This window comes from Primulina tabacum, chromosome 14, assembly GCF_025594145.1.
Source record: "Primulina tabacum isolate GXHZ01 chromosome 14, ASM2559414v2, whole genome shotgun sequence".
NCBI classification, from domain to species: Eukaryota; Viridiplantae; Streptophyta; class Magnoliopsida; order Lamiales; family Gesneriaceae; genus Primulina; species Primulina tabacum.
Window position 1 is genome coordinate 1,141,211 of NC_134563.1, and position 16,227 is coordinate 1,157,437.

A 16,227-nucleotide genomic window follows, 5' to 3' on the forward strand; every position below is an offset into this window, starting at 1 on the left:
TGCATAAAAATGTTACTTTAAACTCAAAACATCATATATCACACAATATTTTTTCATAACCAAGAATAATAATACTTTTGACAGAAAAATAATATCTTTCATGAGTTGAGCATGATCGATCAGTCTCACTAAATTGATACATGAGACGATCTCACAAGAAATTTGTATAAATATACAAGATGCCCACACAAAATTTCGGGGGTCTTAAAATTTTGAGATGATTTAGGAACTCGATTATAATTTGATGTGATTTTGTTCCCAATTTTTTTGAAAATATTTGGTTTTGGTTTAAATTGAAACCAAATCATAGGTAGTACCAATCTATAAAAGATTTATATATTAAAAACAGCTTAGGATAATCGCTTCTTATGGTCCCCCCTATATGCATGGCTAGATAAGATATTTTTGAAATTTAAAAATATATAATATAAGATTTTTTTTCAAAAGGATTAAATGATAATGGAAAGATTTTGACTTTAAATATGAAAGGAAATCTAATATAGAAAAGAAACCACATTACATTAAATACACTCTTTTATTATTTAGAGTAAGTATATTGTGAGATTGTCTCACAAATATTTATATGTAAGACGGGTCAATCATATCGATATTCACAATAAAAAATAATAATCTTAGCATAAAAAATAATATTTTTTCATGAATGACCCAAATAAGATATCTTTCTCACAAAATACGACCTTTGAGACACTCTCACAAAAATTTTTACTTACTATTGATGAACAAATAGCACCAAGAAAGTCAAATGTACTTTCATTATATATATATTTTTTGGTAAAAATGTCAAAAATGAATTATAAAATTTTCGTGTTCTCTATTTTCGTTCATTATTCTAAAAAAAATTAGGGATATTTAAAAATCAAAAGAAATTACTCTAAAATTTCACCAATATAATATAATATAAAAATTGTGAGAATTGTACTTTCTAGTGAGACTTCCAAAATAAAATTAAGTGTGCCAACGCTGTCTACAGCAACATTTTGACTTGAGACCTTCTAGGCTTTCTTGAATTAAATTAAATTGTAACAGCTGGAACACGGTTTTGATTATCCTCCGTTATTAATTTGAAATGTTTAATTTTTATCGGGTCAAACACATATATTCATTAGGCACTTCTACATTTATATTTATATAGGTATTGGATATTATATAAAATCTTTTTAGTACATTTAATTAATTGTTGTATTAAGTAGTTTGAAAATTAATCAGACTAATTATAGAGTTTCATGCTTTCAAAGCATTGTATTTACATGGATTTAGATCTTCTTGTGTATTGAAAATACATAACCAAGTGTTGTACAATTTTTACACGAGATGATAACATGATCATCTCGTTTAATATGACAATTTTTTAAATTTAACTCATATAATGTGATGTCCACAAGATGATCATGTGATCATCTCGTGTAAAAAGTATACAACATCAAGTGCTGTATTTTCAACACAGTAGATGATCCAAATCTGTATTTAAACTGATTACATACTTTCTACCGATGAATAAATAAATAATGGATTATCCCAAAAACTACTAATCTATAAATGCGGCAACAAACCAAGAGGGTTTTTAATTACTCTATTATTATGAGCTGTAGCTCAATATTTTTTTCAATAAAAAAACCTTCAAACCGGTTTCTTTTCTACCAAAAATTTATCTAAATTTAAGGGGCAATAAACAAAGGTTCGTGTATGTACATGTACTAGTCGATGTTGGTAAAAAGATAAACGATGCGCACAACAAATTTGGCTAGGTGTGGTAAGATGAGTCGGATCAATTGTCGTATCTATACTTTTTTGGTGGTTTGGTAGAAACTATCATATAGATAGTGTCTTCGTCCAAACATATAACACGTGTGTTGAATGATGAATCATAATTGAAATAGTGATCATGATTCATTCATTAAATACACGTGTCATGTGTTTAGTGAATAATGACAATATCTGCGCAGGTAACATCAACAAAACCACTTGGACTAAAGTCGAAAAGAGCTCGAGTTCGATTTACTGCGACAATCCTAGCCGTTGGCTTGCTAAATCGCATCTAAACTCGGCCCATCCGACCCTTGAATTCGCCAGATCAAACTCCATCCACATATCCTGCTGGTGATGGTGCCCAATCACATAAGCCTCGACTCCCAATAAATCTGAGTTCCCAAAAGTGAAGCAGAAGATCCCATCACTCCCCCGGGTCATACCCGGAACCCGGTACAGCAACTTCTCACCCGAAACACTCATTTCAACGCCTCGAAACATCAGATTCACGCTCGGCAATGGCGGCAAACCCGCCCTGTTCAGCTCCACTCTGTAGCACAAATCCATCGCCCCTTGGAACACGAAGTTGGGATCCTCGTACGGCCGCAGAACCCCCCTTGTCTGACTCAAGAACTCGTTTTTCAGCGCCGTGTAAGCCGAACCGAGCAAGAAGGTGAACTGCGTGCCCGAATCCACCATGGTTTGGCCTGCGCCGGTGTGATCGGGCTCGTATACCGACTTGGGCAGTGGAAGGATCGTGTTCGAGACCCGTATGCCTTCGAGCTGGACAGTGTACGCGACTCTGTCGAAATACGGCAGAGGGACCGACATCTGAACCATGGGAGTGTAATTCAACGGCCGCAGCCACTGGAAATTCGCCACGCCGAAGAGCAGAACGCCCGACGAGCCACTGCCCGATATGCAATATGAGAATTGAGGGTAACCCATCTGCGAAACGAATGATAAAGCGCCTCTGTTCAACCCGATTAACCCGGTGGTTTTCGAGTCTTCATCAGGGGTGGTTGTGGAGCTGGAATCCATGCACCCGAACGCCATTTGTGGAGTACTATTCGGCCCGCCGATACTGAAAGCTTCGAACGCTAAACTACCTTCGACAGATGACATATCCGCGTACGAGAGAACCACGTGACAGAGCTTATTTGCATCGCAAGAAACGGGTATGGTGAAATCCCGGGTCCTGGACGTGCAGGTTGGTGACGAACATGGGACCGGGCGGTAGGAGGTGGAGATTTGTGGGCTGAAAGACATTGGTGTGGAGGTTGTTTTCTTGCAGTGGAGCCATGAAAGCTCGCTCCCTGTGTCGAGCACCATGGTGACTTGCTGAGGAGGCGAGCCGACTGCGAGGGAGACTGTGAGAGACACGTTGTGGCGGAAAGAGAGCTTGTTGGGTGGTTTTGGGATGATTTGAGGCGAAATTTGCTGTGCTTTTAGTGGCAGAATCAGTGAAGAAGAAGGATTCGCAGGTTTGCAGGAACTCAACTGCATGAAAAATGTACAGAACATGAGAAATTCAGCAAAAAGAAAGCGGCGAAACTCCATTAGCTTTGTGTTTGAGCTGTATGGCATACGGTAGGAAGGAATAGTTCTTTCTTTGGCTTTGTGGTTTTTAAAGGCAACACACAGGTTTTATAAAGGGAATCGATGAGTAGAAAACAGGGCGCACACGGGCATATTGGTCCACTTCAAAAGTAGTAATATGCCAACAAAATCGATCCACAAATTGTTCTGTTTTAAGTTTTGGTTGCTAATAGTTAAAATTTGGTTTCGGTTTAATCGGTTCATTTTTTCTTTTAATTCTGCATTTTTTAATATTGATATGATATTAGATATTAATAATGTTGTGTCCAGAGTCACGTTAAGAAAAAGATAACAACGAAATAATTAAATTATAGAAAAAGATTAGTGTTTTTATTTATGAAAAAGAATATATATTTTGTTTCAGAAAGGAATGTATCTTTTTAAGAAAAAATTTGTGTGAGACGGTCTCACGGGCAGTATTTTGTGAGACGGATATTTTATTTGAGTCATCCATGAAAAATTATTACTTTTTATACTAAGAGTATTACTTTTTATTGTGAATATCGCTAGGATTAACCCGTCTCAAAGATAAAGATTCGTGAAATCGTCTCACTAGAGACCTACTCATCTTCTTATTAGTACTCGAAAAGAGCATGTTAAGCCTGAAGCAAAAACTCCTGTTCTTGTCAAAACGAGAAAAAAATGGTCGATCATATATTAACCATTCAGTGATGTTGTTATATACACAACAAAATTTATATAATAATTATTACAACACAAAAAATTCAATATAATTTGATAAATTTAATATAAAATCTCATAAAATAATAATAAAAGATCACGATATCATTAATATAAATATCGTTGTACGATATATTTGTTGTACATTTCTGATCATGATTCACTTCTGCTTTTAAGAACTTTACTATTTTTTTAAAAAAAAATCGTGCCATAAATATTTCATAAATTTACTTTTATTAAACAAAAGGTTGAGTTCGCTGAATTAAATAGAAATACTAAGAGAACTTAATTAGTTCATTTGAATTAAAATAAACTTGCACTAAAGATCGGACATCTGGCTGGTATTTATAATATTGCAATAAACAGTCTACACAAAAATAATGTGTTAGCGTTAACCAAATCATTGTCCTAATTATTATTACTAGATTACGATGAACAACAACTTTGATAGAGACCTGAAAATTATCATTCAAATCAAATCTATGAAAATATAATTTGGAAAATATCATAATATTGATCTATATCTATTTAATATATATATATATATTTTGGAAAATATCATAATATTGATCTATATCTATTTAATATATATATATATATATATATATATATATATATATATATCATGAAATGCAAAAACTTGTGTGAGACGGTCTCACGGGTCATATTTTGTGAGACGAATATCTTATTTGGGTCATCCATGATAAAGTATTACTTTTTATGCTACGAATATTATTGTTATTGTGAATATCGGTATGATTGACCCGTCTCATAGATAAAAGATCCGTGAGACCGTCTCAGATTATCCCATAAATCAAAGGTTAAAAACTTTAATTTAGTGTCTTAAAAATATAAAAGTTAAAATAATCCTAGAAGATCATGGAAGACATTAAAAAAGTAGAAGAAAATAAAAAAGCATCGAAATTCCAGCTTGGTGCATCAACAACTACCAACTATTAATTCACGATTGGAAAAAAAGTGCAGAACATATGAATAAACAAATGGTTAATGGCATTTTTTAATCATAATTATTTAATTAAATGGCTGATACAGCAGACAAGAGTCTCCCATTTCCATGCTTGTAAGAAATTCAAATCTTTGTTTAATTTACGAGTCATAATCACATTTAAAACATCACAATTATTTTTATATAATTTGACAACTATTATATTATTGATCACTATTTTGTTATGACTTTAAAACCTCCAAGAAATTGATGTTGAATGTTTTGATTGATGATTGATTTCAAGTGTCTCGTCGCCGTTTCACTTCCTTGTTCAAATTAAATTTTTATATATCAAATGAAAAATAAATGTCTATGATTTAATTATATACGTGTTGGGTTAAACGTGTACGAGTCAGAGATTTCTAATATGGATGACATCCTAATAAATTCTATTATGTCGAGCCGTTGATGTTTCAAATCACCTTGGAGAACTAATGCCTCCTTTAAAAAAATCGGAAAAAAAAAAACTGTTGATGTTGTACTATTTAAACTAGTTAACTGTAAAAGAAAAATATTATATCTTAATGAATAAGATTGTCTTTGCCGGAGGCAAGGTCAACAGAGATATCAAAAGTGATATGAGACCACATCAATATTTAGACACAGTGCTCATTCTCAGAATCAATAGTCTCACAATCTTTAGATAAAATAAAGATGTTTTTCTTACAAAATCATGTCAACATAAATAAAAAAATGGCTTGTAACAATATAGAATACCTATCCCAGATAAATAGAGGCTGGATGAATTGTTCACTAATTTAAATAAGAACGACACGATGAAGTATTTAATTGATTCAAGTACCCAGTTGATGTTTTAATTAATGGTAGTGCGGAATCAAAATTTGGTAAAATCGGATAATTTTGTTTACGGTTTTGCATTGTTGTATGTGATTATCTTACGGTTGTAAATGAATCGAGCTGATTTAAGAGTTTTTCGAGCCTATTCAAATATATTTTATTCATATTTGGAATTGTCGAATTCAGCAAATTATCCCGTTGGATGGTTAGCGAGTTACTCGGTGTAAGGCCCGAGATGTTATCATTTTAATCCGAGATTATTTAATTTATGAATTTTGGAATGATGAATTAAGTTCCACGGTTTTTGTAATTAATTAAGGATTGAAATTGAATTAAAAAGAGTTGTGAGGACCAAATTACAAATAGTGAAGATTTCAGGGGCTAAAGTGCAATTAATGGGATTGAGTGGGACACTTGGCTTCACCATGAATTTGATATATAAATAAGTTTAATTTCTTTGGGACTTTCAGAAGGAAAATCGAGAGTTGCCATTACAATTTTCCTCAAGCTTCACTTTACACTAGATTGTGATTTTATGCAATCCGGTTACCAGGATTTGAATCCGAACACAATTCTGTGATCATCTCTTCAAGAGCTACTCAAGGATGTAAGTTTCATCGATTTCTGACGTGTTTCGAAATTCATGTATTGGAGGAATTATGATTTGATCATTATTATGTGTTCTGGATATACTGATCAATAGATATTCGAAGTCAGATCAAAGAACAGACATGTTTATGAAATTATTATGATTTTTCAGAGTATATTGATTGAGATATACAGATTTGGATTATTGACTGATTCTGGATTGTATCGGATATTGGTTATGATATGTAATTGATATCTGTTGATATTGTGTTGACGGAGATATCGGATTATGCCGTTATGCTGTTAATTTTGAATTAGATTCAGATTGATCGGATTTAGTATTGAATTGGGAATGGAATGTTGATATTACTATTCTCGATATGTCATTTTAGATTGACAGAGACAGTCTTGAATTCAGAATTTCCAATTCTTTAGGCCGAGACTACGAACGAAAGGTATAAGTCGATGTTAACTGGGAGATTAACTTGAGTCAGATTGGACTCTAGTTTCCCTAAAACCACATACTTTATTTTATTGCAATTGTTTGACATTGATATGATTAATCTATTGATTTATAGAAAGTAGAGAATAGCCGATAGCTATTGAGCGAGAGTCATTGACAGAAGGGCCAGACAGTGATAGAGTGGTCATTGGCCCATTGCACATTGTCATAGGATAGCTTTGGCGGATATGCCATGTCTGTGGCAGATATGCCAAGACACTAAATTATTAACTTATATCGATATTGCTTAGGGGCGGATCGACTCCTATCGCTGAGATTCGATATATGTGTTAATGTCCAGGAACCGAGATCCCTAGATTAGAGATGAGTCGAGTCGAAGATGATGAGTTAGAGAGTTTTATCTATATTCACTAATGTGTCATAAATTATGATTCATGTTCTTAATACATGGTTTATGCTTTTGTATATGATTTTATGCATCGCATGTGTACATTACTTATACTGGGATTTTATTCTCACCGGAGTTATCCGGCTGTTGTCGTGTTTGTATGTGTGCATGGCAATAGGTGGGACAGGATCAGGGTCGAGGAGATGATCAGAGATCGTGATTAGAGTGGAGACTACGGACTTTGACGTTGCTGTAGATAAGATTCAGCACTTGACATCTAGTTGTTGAACCTTAGTTTAAGTTCGATGTTTGTTGTACAAGACTTGTACTTTTATACTGATATGTATATTAGATTGAATTACATTACGTTCCGCAATTTAAAAAAAAAATTTTAGACCCAGATTAATTAATTGATCCATTTATCCCAATGACGATTAAGAAGATGATTAGCGTCCGGGTCCCCACAACAGGTGGTATCAGAGCGATAGATCCTTTAGATTGAGATAAAAGCTAGTGAGCGGGGTAGATTAAGTTTTCTTTCCTTGCTTTTGATTGCTAGCATGATTTACTGGTTTAATACATGTTTACCTGATTATCTGACTTTGATATGGTAATGTGTTATTGAGAATGAATCAGGACCGATTATTGATCAGCAGTAAGATGATCGGAGGAGGATTGAAACAGGTTTGTTGCATTTGGTTGCTAACCCATTTGATAATCAGATATGCCTCCCTGACGAATTCCAGAATAGGGCAGCACTTCGAATCCTCCCATGGATGTGACAACAACACCGATGGAGACATTACTGAAGAGATTTCAGTCATTCCATCCACCGACTCTGAAGGGTACTGGGACTTCAGTTGATTGCGAGAGTTGTTTAGACGACATTGAGATGATGTTTGAGTCCTTGGATTACACTAATGAGAGGAGAGTGAAACTGATTGGGCACCAGTTGCATGACGTTGCAAAGAACTGGTGGATTACGACAAAGAGGACTTTGGAGCATCGAGGTACGACTATTACCTGGAATGTCTTTAAAACTGAGTTTTATCAAAGATTCTTCCCAGTATCGTACAGGAAAGACAAGGGGGCAGAATTTGCAAATCTGAGACAGGGTCAGCTGAACATTGAGGAGTATGTGGCCAAGTTCTCTACATTGTTGCGATTTGCTCCTCATGTGGCTGAGAATGAAGAAGCTGTTGTTGATCAGTTTATCAATGGTCTGAATCCTGACATTTTTACATTGGTGAACACTGGACGACTGAACAACTTTGCTGATGCCTTGAATAGAGCAAAGGGAGCCGAAGCTGGTCTGATTAGACAGAAAGGAGCTTCGTATGTCGCACCAGCACCGAGACCACATCAACCATCCTCAGCTCAGTTTCCACAACCTCCTCCCAGATTTGAGAGTGGCAATGACAGTGGAAGGAAAGATCAGTTGAAAGCTAGAGGGAAGCATTTTAAGAGATCTTGAAGCAGTTCATCCAGTTCTAGTGGCTCGAAACAGATCGGTCAGGGCCAGAGTTATATAGGAGCCTACTGCAGCACTTGTGGAGGAAAACATGCCTCAGAGCAGTGCCGAGGAGTGTTTGGCCGTTGCCGTATCTGCAGACAGCAGGGACATTTTGCTAGAGTCTGCCCACAGAGAGATTCTCAGAGGTCACAGGGTGCCGAATCATCTGGATCAGCGACACAGACTAATAGACGATCGGCTGTTGTTCATTCGTTCCAGCCAGCACCATCTTGGTCACCGCAGAGGCCAGGAGGTAGTCAGACAGTTAGCCAGCCTCCTAGACAACAGGCCAGAGTATTTGCTTTGACAGAGAAGCAGACTCAGGACGCACCAGATGATGTTGTTCCAGGTAACTGTTTTATTTCTGGTTATCCTGCATATGTATTGATAGATATTGGTGCATCGCATACATTTATATCTGAGCGATTTGCATTGATGCATTCATTGCCTGTTCAGTCATTATCTGCTGTAGTATCTGTCTCTTCTCCTTTGGGGATATGTTTGATATCAGTGAAGTCTGTGAAACATTGTATGCTACAGAATGACAGGCATGAGATTGAGATAGATTGTATTGTGCTTGGATTGTCTGATTTTGACTCTATTATCGGTATTGATATGTTGACCAAGTACAGAGCCGCTGTTGATTGTTTCCACAAGATTGTGAGATTCAGACCGGATATGGCTGATGAGTGGAAATTCTACGGTAAGGGTTCTCGAGCTAGAATTCCTTTGATATCTGCTATGAATATGACTCGATTATTGCAGAAATGAGCGGATGGATTCCTTGTTTATTCAGTTGATTTACTGAAATCGAGTCCATCATTGGCGGATTTGCCAGTGGTGTGTGAGTTTGCTGATGTCTTCCCAGATGAGATTCTTGGCTTGCCTCCGATTCGAGAGATAGACTTCAGTATTGAGTTAATGCCAGGTACAGCTCCGATTTCGAGGGCACCGTACAGAATGGCACCGATTGAGTTGAAAGAGTTGAAAGAACAGTTAGGGGGATTTACTGGCCAAGGGGTATATCAGACCGAGTGTTTCGACTTGGGGTGCTCCAGTATTATTTGTGAGGAAGAAAGACGGTTCTATGAGACTCTGTATTGACTACCGACAACTGATCAAGGCTACGGTAAAGAACAAATACCCTTTGCCTCGTATCGATGATTTATTTGATCAGTTGCAGGGTTCTTCAGTATATTCATAGATCGATCTGAGATCTGGATATCATCAGCTGAGAGTCGGGGATTCTGATATCTCGAAGACAACATTTAGAACCAGGTATGGACATTATGAGTTTATTGTCATGCCGTTCGGTTTGACTAATGCTCCAGCTGTGTTTATGGGTCTGATGAACCGCATATTCCAGAGATATCTTGATGATTTTGTTATTATATTCATTGATGATATCTTGATTTATTCGAAGAATATGATTGAACATGCCGAACATTTGAGAACTGTATTGAAAATTCTGAGGGCTGAGAAACTGTATGCTAAACTGTCGAAATGCGAGTTTTGGTTGAGACAGGTTGTATTTCTGGGTCACATCATATCCGGAGATGGTATATCAGTTGATCCCAGCAAGGTTGAAGCCGTGATTTCTTGGCCGAGACCGACATAAGTACCCGAGATTCGTAGTTTTATGGGTTTGGCAGGATATTATCTTTGATTTATTAAAGATTTCTCGAGTATTGCCAAGCCTATTACTCAGTTGACTCATAAGAATGCTCCGTTTGTATGGTCTGAAGACTGTGAGTCCAGTTTTCTTGAGCTGAAGAAAAGACTGACCAGTGCTCTGATCTTGACTATTCCATCAGGTACTGGTGATTTTGTGGTTTATTGTGACGCTTCTCACAGAGGGTTGGGTTATGTGTTGATGCAGCGAGGGCATGTCATTACCTATGCTTCGAGACAGTGGAAGCCACATGAGACTCGCTATCCAATTCATGATCTTGAATTGGCGGTCATTGTCTTTGCATTGAAGATTTGGCGACATTACCTGTACGGTGAGAAATTCGAAATCTATTCTGATCAAAAAGCTTGAAATATCTGTTTTCACAGTCTGAATTGAATATGAGACAAAGAAGATGACTTGATTTGCTGAAGGATTTCGATTATGAAATCAAGTACTATCCGGGAAAGTCCAATGCAGCAGCTGATGCACTGAGTCGTAAGGTATGTTCTTTGTCCTTATCGACAATAGGTGTTTCAAATTTGATAGAAGGTTGCTGTTTGTCTGGATTAGTATTTGAAACAGATTATCAGCCTCTGAGATTGTATGCTATTCAAGTCGAACCAGAGCTGATTTTGAAAATTAAAGCGGCTCAGAAAGTTGATCAGAATGTACAGAACTCAATTGAGATGGTCAGATCAGGTCATCGATAAGAGTATCAGGTACGTGATGATGTACTGTATATGAACAATCGTATTGTTGTACCGAATGTTTCAGAATTGAGACAGCGGATACTGGCAGAAGCGAATAGCAGTCGTTTTAGCATTCATCCTGGTGGCAGAAAGATGTACAATGATTTGAAAGGACAGTTTTGGTGGAAACAGATGAAGACTGATGTTGCAGAATTTGTTTCCAAGTGTCTGAATTGCCAACAGGTGAAAGCGGAAAGAAAGAAACCAGGAGGTCTACTGCACAGTTTATCGATTCTTGAATGGAAATGGGATCACATTTCCATGGACTTTGTGACGCAGTTATCACGTTCCTTCAGAGGTTGTGATGCGATTTGGGTCGTGATTGACAGATTGACCAAATCAGCATGCTTCATTCCGTATCAGATGACGTACAGATGTGACCAAATGGCAGAAATATATGTCAGAGAAGTGGTCAGATTGCACGGAGTGCCGAAGTCGATTGTATCAGACCGTGATCCTAGGTTTACTTCGCACTTTTGGCAGAGTTTGCAGCAGGCTCTAGGTACGAAGTTACATCTGAGTACCGCATATCATCCACAGACCGACGGACAGTCAGAGCGGACTATCCAGACACTGGAAGATATGCTGAGAGCTGTAGTGCTTGATTTTATCACTAGTTGGCAAGATGCATTGCCACTTTGTGAGTTTTCGTACAATAACAGCTATCAGACGAGTATTGAGATGGAGCCGTTTGAAGCATTGTACGGTAAGAAGTGCAGATCCCCTCTGTATTGGGATGATATCTCTGAGGTACCTGAGTTTGGACCTGATATGATTAGAGATATGACAGAAAAAGTGAAGCTGATTCAGAAGAGAATGAAGACAGCTCAAGACAAACAAGCCAAATATGCCAATGTTCGACGTAGACTGTTGGTATTTGAGGCAGGAGACCGAGTATTTTTAAAGATTTCACCTTTCAGAGGAGTTGTCAGATTTGGCAAGAAAGGGAAGCTGTCTCCATGATATATTGGGCCGTACGAGATTCTCGAGAAGATAGGAGATCGTGCCTATCGACTCGCATTACCGCCTTCTCTATCTGGAATACATGATGTCTTTCATGTATCTATGCTGCGGAAGTATCTCCCTGATGATTCTCACATTATTCAGCCAGACGAGACAGAACTTGATGAATCTCTGAGTTACATCGAGAAACCAATCCAGATTATTGATCGTAAAGAAAAATAACTCAGAACGAAGATTATTCATCTTGTGAAAGTCCAGTGGTCTCGTCATGGTATTGAGGAAGTTACTTGGGAGACTGAATCAGATATGAGACAGGAATTCCCAGAGTTATTTCACTGATGTGAGTCTTTTATTTTAGCTTCTGTTATATCTTCCTATCTGATATGATTTGACTGTCTGCGATTTCGAGGACGAAATCATGTCTCAGAGGGGGAGAATCGTAAGGCCCGAGATGTTATCAATTTAATCCGAGATTATTTAATTTATGAATTTTGGAATGATGAATTAGGTTCCACGGTTTTTGTAATTAATTAGGATTGAAATTGAATTAAAAAGAGTTGTGAGGACCAAATTGCAAATAGTGAAGATTTCAGGGGCTAAAGTGCAATTAATGGGATTGAGTGGGACACTTGGCTTCACCATGAATTTGATATATAAATAAGTTTAATTTCTTTGGGACTTTCAGAAGGAAAATCGAGAGTTGCCATTACAATTTCCCTCAAGCTTCACTTTACACTAGATTGTGATTTTATGCAATCCGGTTACCAGGATTTGAATCCGAACACAGTCCTGTGATCCTCTCTTCAAGAGCTACTCAAGGATGTAAGTTTCATCGATTTCTGACGTGTTTCGAAATTCATGTATTGGAGGAATTATGATATGATCATTATTATGTGTTCTGGATATACTGATCAATAGATATTCGAAGTCAGATCAAAGAACAGACTGTTTATGAAATTATTATGATTTTTCAGAGTATATTGATTGAGATATACAGATTTGGATTATTGACTGATTCTGGATTGTATCGGATATTGGTTATGATTTGTAATTGATATCTGTTGATATTGTATTGACGGGGATATCGGGATTGTGCCGTTATGCTGTTAATTTTGAATTAGATTCAGATTGATCGGATTTAGTATTGAATTGGGAATGGAATGTTGATATTACTATTCTCGCTATGTCATTTTAGATTGACATAGATAGTCTTGAATTCAGAATTTCCAATTCTTCAGACCGATACTACGAACGAAAGGTATAAGTCGATGTTAACCGGGAGATTAACTTGAGTCAGATTGGACTCTAGTTTCCCTAAAACCACATACTTTATTTTATTGCAATTGTTTGACATTGATATGATTAATCTATTGATTTATAGAAAGTAGAGAATAGCCGATAGCTATTGACCGAGAGTCATTGACCGAAGGGCCAGACAGTGATAGAGTGGTCATTGGCCCATTGCACATTGTCATAAGATAGCTTTGGCGGATATGCCAAGTCTGTGGCGGAGATGCCAAGACACTGAATTATTAACTTATATCGATATTGCTTAGGGGCGGATCGACTCTTATCGCTGAGATTCGATATATGTGTTAATGTCCAGGAACCAGGATCCCTAGATTAGAGATGAGTCGAGTCGGAGATGATGAGTTAGAGAGTTTTATCTATATTCACTAATGTGTCATAAATTATGATTCATGTTCTTAATACATGGTTTATGCTTTTGTATATGATTTTATGCATTGCATGTATACATTGCTTATACTGGGATTTTATTCTCACCGGAGTTATCCGGCTGTTGTCGTGTTTGTATGTGTGCATGGCAACAGGTAGGGACAGGATCAGGGTCGAGGAGATGATGAGAGATCGCGATTAGAGTGTAGACTACGGACTTTGACGTTGCTGTAGATAGGATTCAGCACTTGACATCTAGTTGTTGAACCTTAGTTTAAGTTCGATGTTTGTTGCACAAGACTTGTACTTTTATACTGATATATATATTAGATTGAATTACATTACGTTCCGCAATTTAAAAAAAAAATTTTAGACCCGGATTAATTAATTGATCCATTTATCCCAATGACAATTAAGAAGATGATTGGCGTCTGGGTCCCCACACTCGGGAACTTTAATATTTTATTAAAATAATATAATTATATATTAACAATATATTTTGAGTTTTTATTTTCGGATAGATCAATAAAATATTCAAATATTTCGAGTCGAACTCAAACTCGAAAAAAAAAAATTTCAAGCTTCAAATCAAATTTGAGCTCGAATAATACACTTATCCAACTTAAAATTAAATTTTGGCGATCTTGCGTTTGATTCAGTTTGTTTATCAATTTTAAATTAAAACTTTGGTTTTTGTGCAATAACTTCATTTTTTATGATTTTAGTTTTATATCATCGGAACCAGAATGCTAAAAAATACTGCAATATAATATGCCTGTAAAGGTTGACGCGACATTAGAAATTATTGACTTGTTTTAGCGTCATGTCATAAATTGGAGCAAAATAGTCTAAATTTAAAAATTAATATACTAAAACCAAAGTTTGAAAAATTAGTGAGTTAAAACTTAATAGTAACAAAAAAATTATTTTGGATATATATTATATTAAAGAGAATTGAAAGGAATATTTTTTTCCTTTATTATTGTGCTAAATTGATATTATCAATTTAAAATTTTGCCTTTCTAGATTATCAAATCTTGCTTGATTTAATTCTAAATGATAATATCTTGGTGTTGGGTGCAATAATTGTCCATGCTTGTTAGAGCGATCGAACCGTGGTGCTTGAGCTGCTGTGCGTTTTAAAAGATTTGAGTTGCACTATTACCACCAGCTATAGCTTTTGGTAAAGTGGTAAGCACTCGATCCTACAATTGGTATCAGAGCCAAGGTCACGGGTTCCATTTTCATTGATTGCAAGAATTGCAATTATTGGGAGGGAGATTGTTGGGTGCAATAATTGTCCATGCTTGGTAGAGCGATCGAACCGTGGTGCTTGAGCTGCTGTGCGGTTTAAAATATTTGAGTTGCACTATTACCACCAGCTAAAGCTTTTGATAAAGCGGTAAGCACTCGGTCCTACACTTGGTTTACTTATTTCTAGATTATTAGATCTTGCTTGATTTATTTTTAGATGATAAGAACTTGATTGATTTATATCTAGATAATATGATTTATTTTTAATATGATTTGTATCTTTAACATATTTTATTCTTGTTTAAAAGAGTTTAATATCTAATGAAAATCAAGTTTCCACATATTGTAGGACTCTTCTATGGAATAACTTTTAGGTCAAGCCATGAATATAAAGATGTATAGTCTTACAGTCGTACCAGGTGCTTTTAGAGAGAGAAGGCTTTGGAGAGAGAAGAGGTGTGGTAGAGAGAGAAATGGACAGAGAGCTTTTTGATGAGAATAAAATTACAAGAAGTCCAACATATATTTTCTCTGTAGTTTTTCTGTGATCGGTGATCACTTTTGCAGGAGCTTTTCGTGTGAGCTTTTTGGTGTGAGCTCTTGAGAGGATCGGCTGAGGAGTTCTTGCATAGAAAAAAATACAAGAGCCGAGTCTATTTTGATGAGACGTTTTTGTGTGTTCGGGTGATCACTTTGCAGCGCAGGAGAGCTGCTGGAGTTTTTGATGAACATACACAAGTTCCGTATTGAAGATTTTGTGTGAAGACTTTGTGTGATTGATTCAAAGACCTACCATGTTGCTGATTGGTGTTGGCAACACTCAAAAACAACACCGACACAGAGTGTTGATTGAAGAGTGTTCTTTTGTTTGGTTTTAAGCAACACGCTTTTTGTTTCATGCATCTAGTATTTACTTTGAGTGTTTGATGCATGTTAATCCCTTGGAGTATCAAGGAATTTAGTTTTGTTAAGCTCTCTAGTATTGTTTTGGTGTAAACGATTTACATATTTTTCTAGTGAATTTTTTGTCATGAGGCATCACACAAGTTTTCGTTCTTGTGCATAATTTAAAACTGGTGTTTATTCTTTAAAGTTTACGTGTGTGTTAA

The 16,227-nt window shown here is 36.3% G+C and overlaps 1 protein-coding gene across 1 annotated transcript; it reads right to left on the reverse strand.

The window, feature by feature from the left end:
* Positions 1-1,783: 1,783 nt before the first annotated feature.
* On the reverse strand, positions 1,784-3,513 carry LOC142525129 (aspartic proteinase PCS1-like). Its single transcript, XM_075629298.1, has one exon. The coding sequence runs from the start codon at positions 3,352-3,354 to the stop codon at positions 2,017-2,019; it is 1,338 nt and encodes a 445-aa protein (XP_075485413.1). The 5' UTR covers positions 3,355-3,513; the 3' UTR covers positions 1,784-2,016.
* Positions 3,514-16,227: the final 12,714 nt, after the last annotated feature.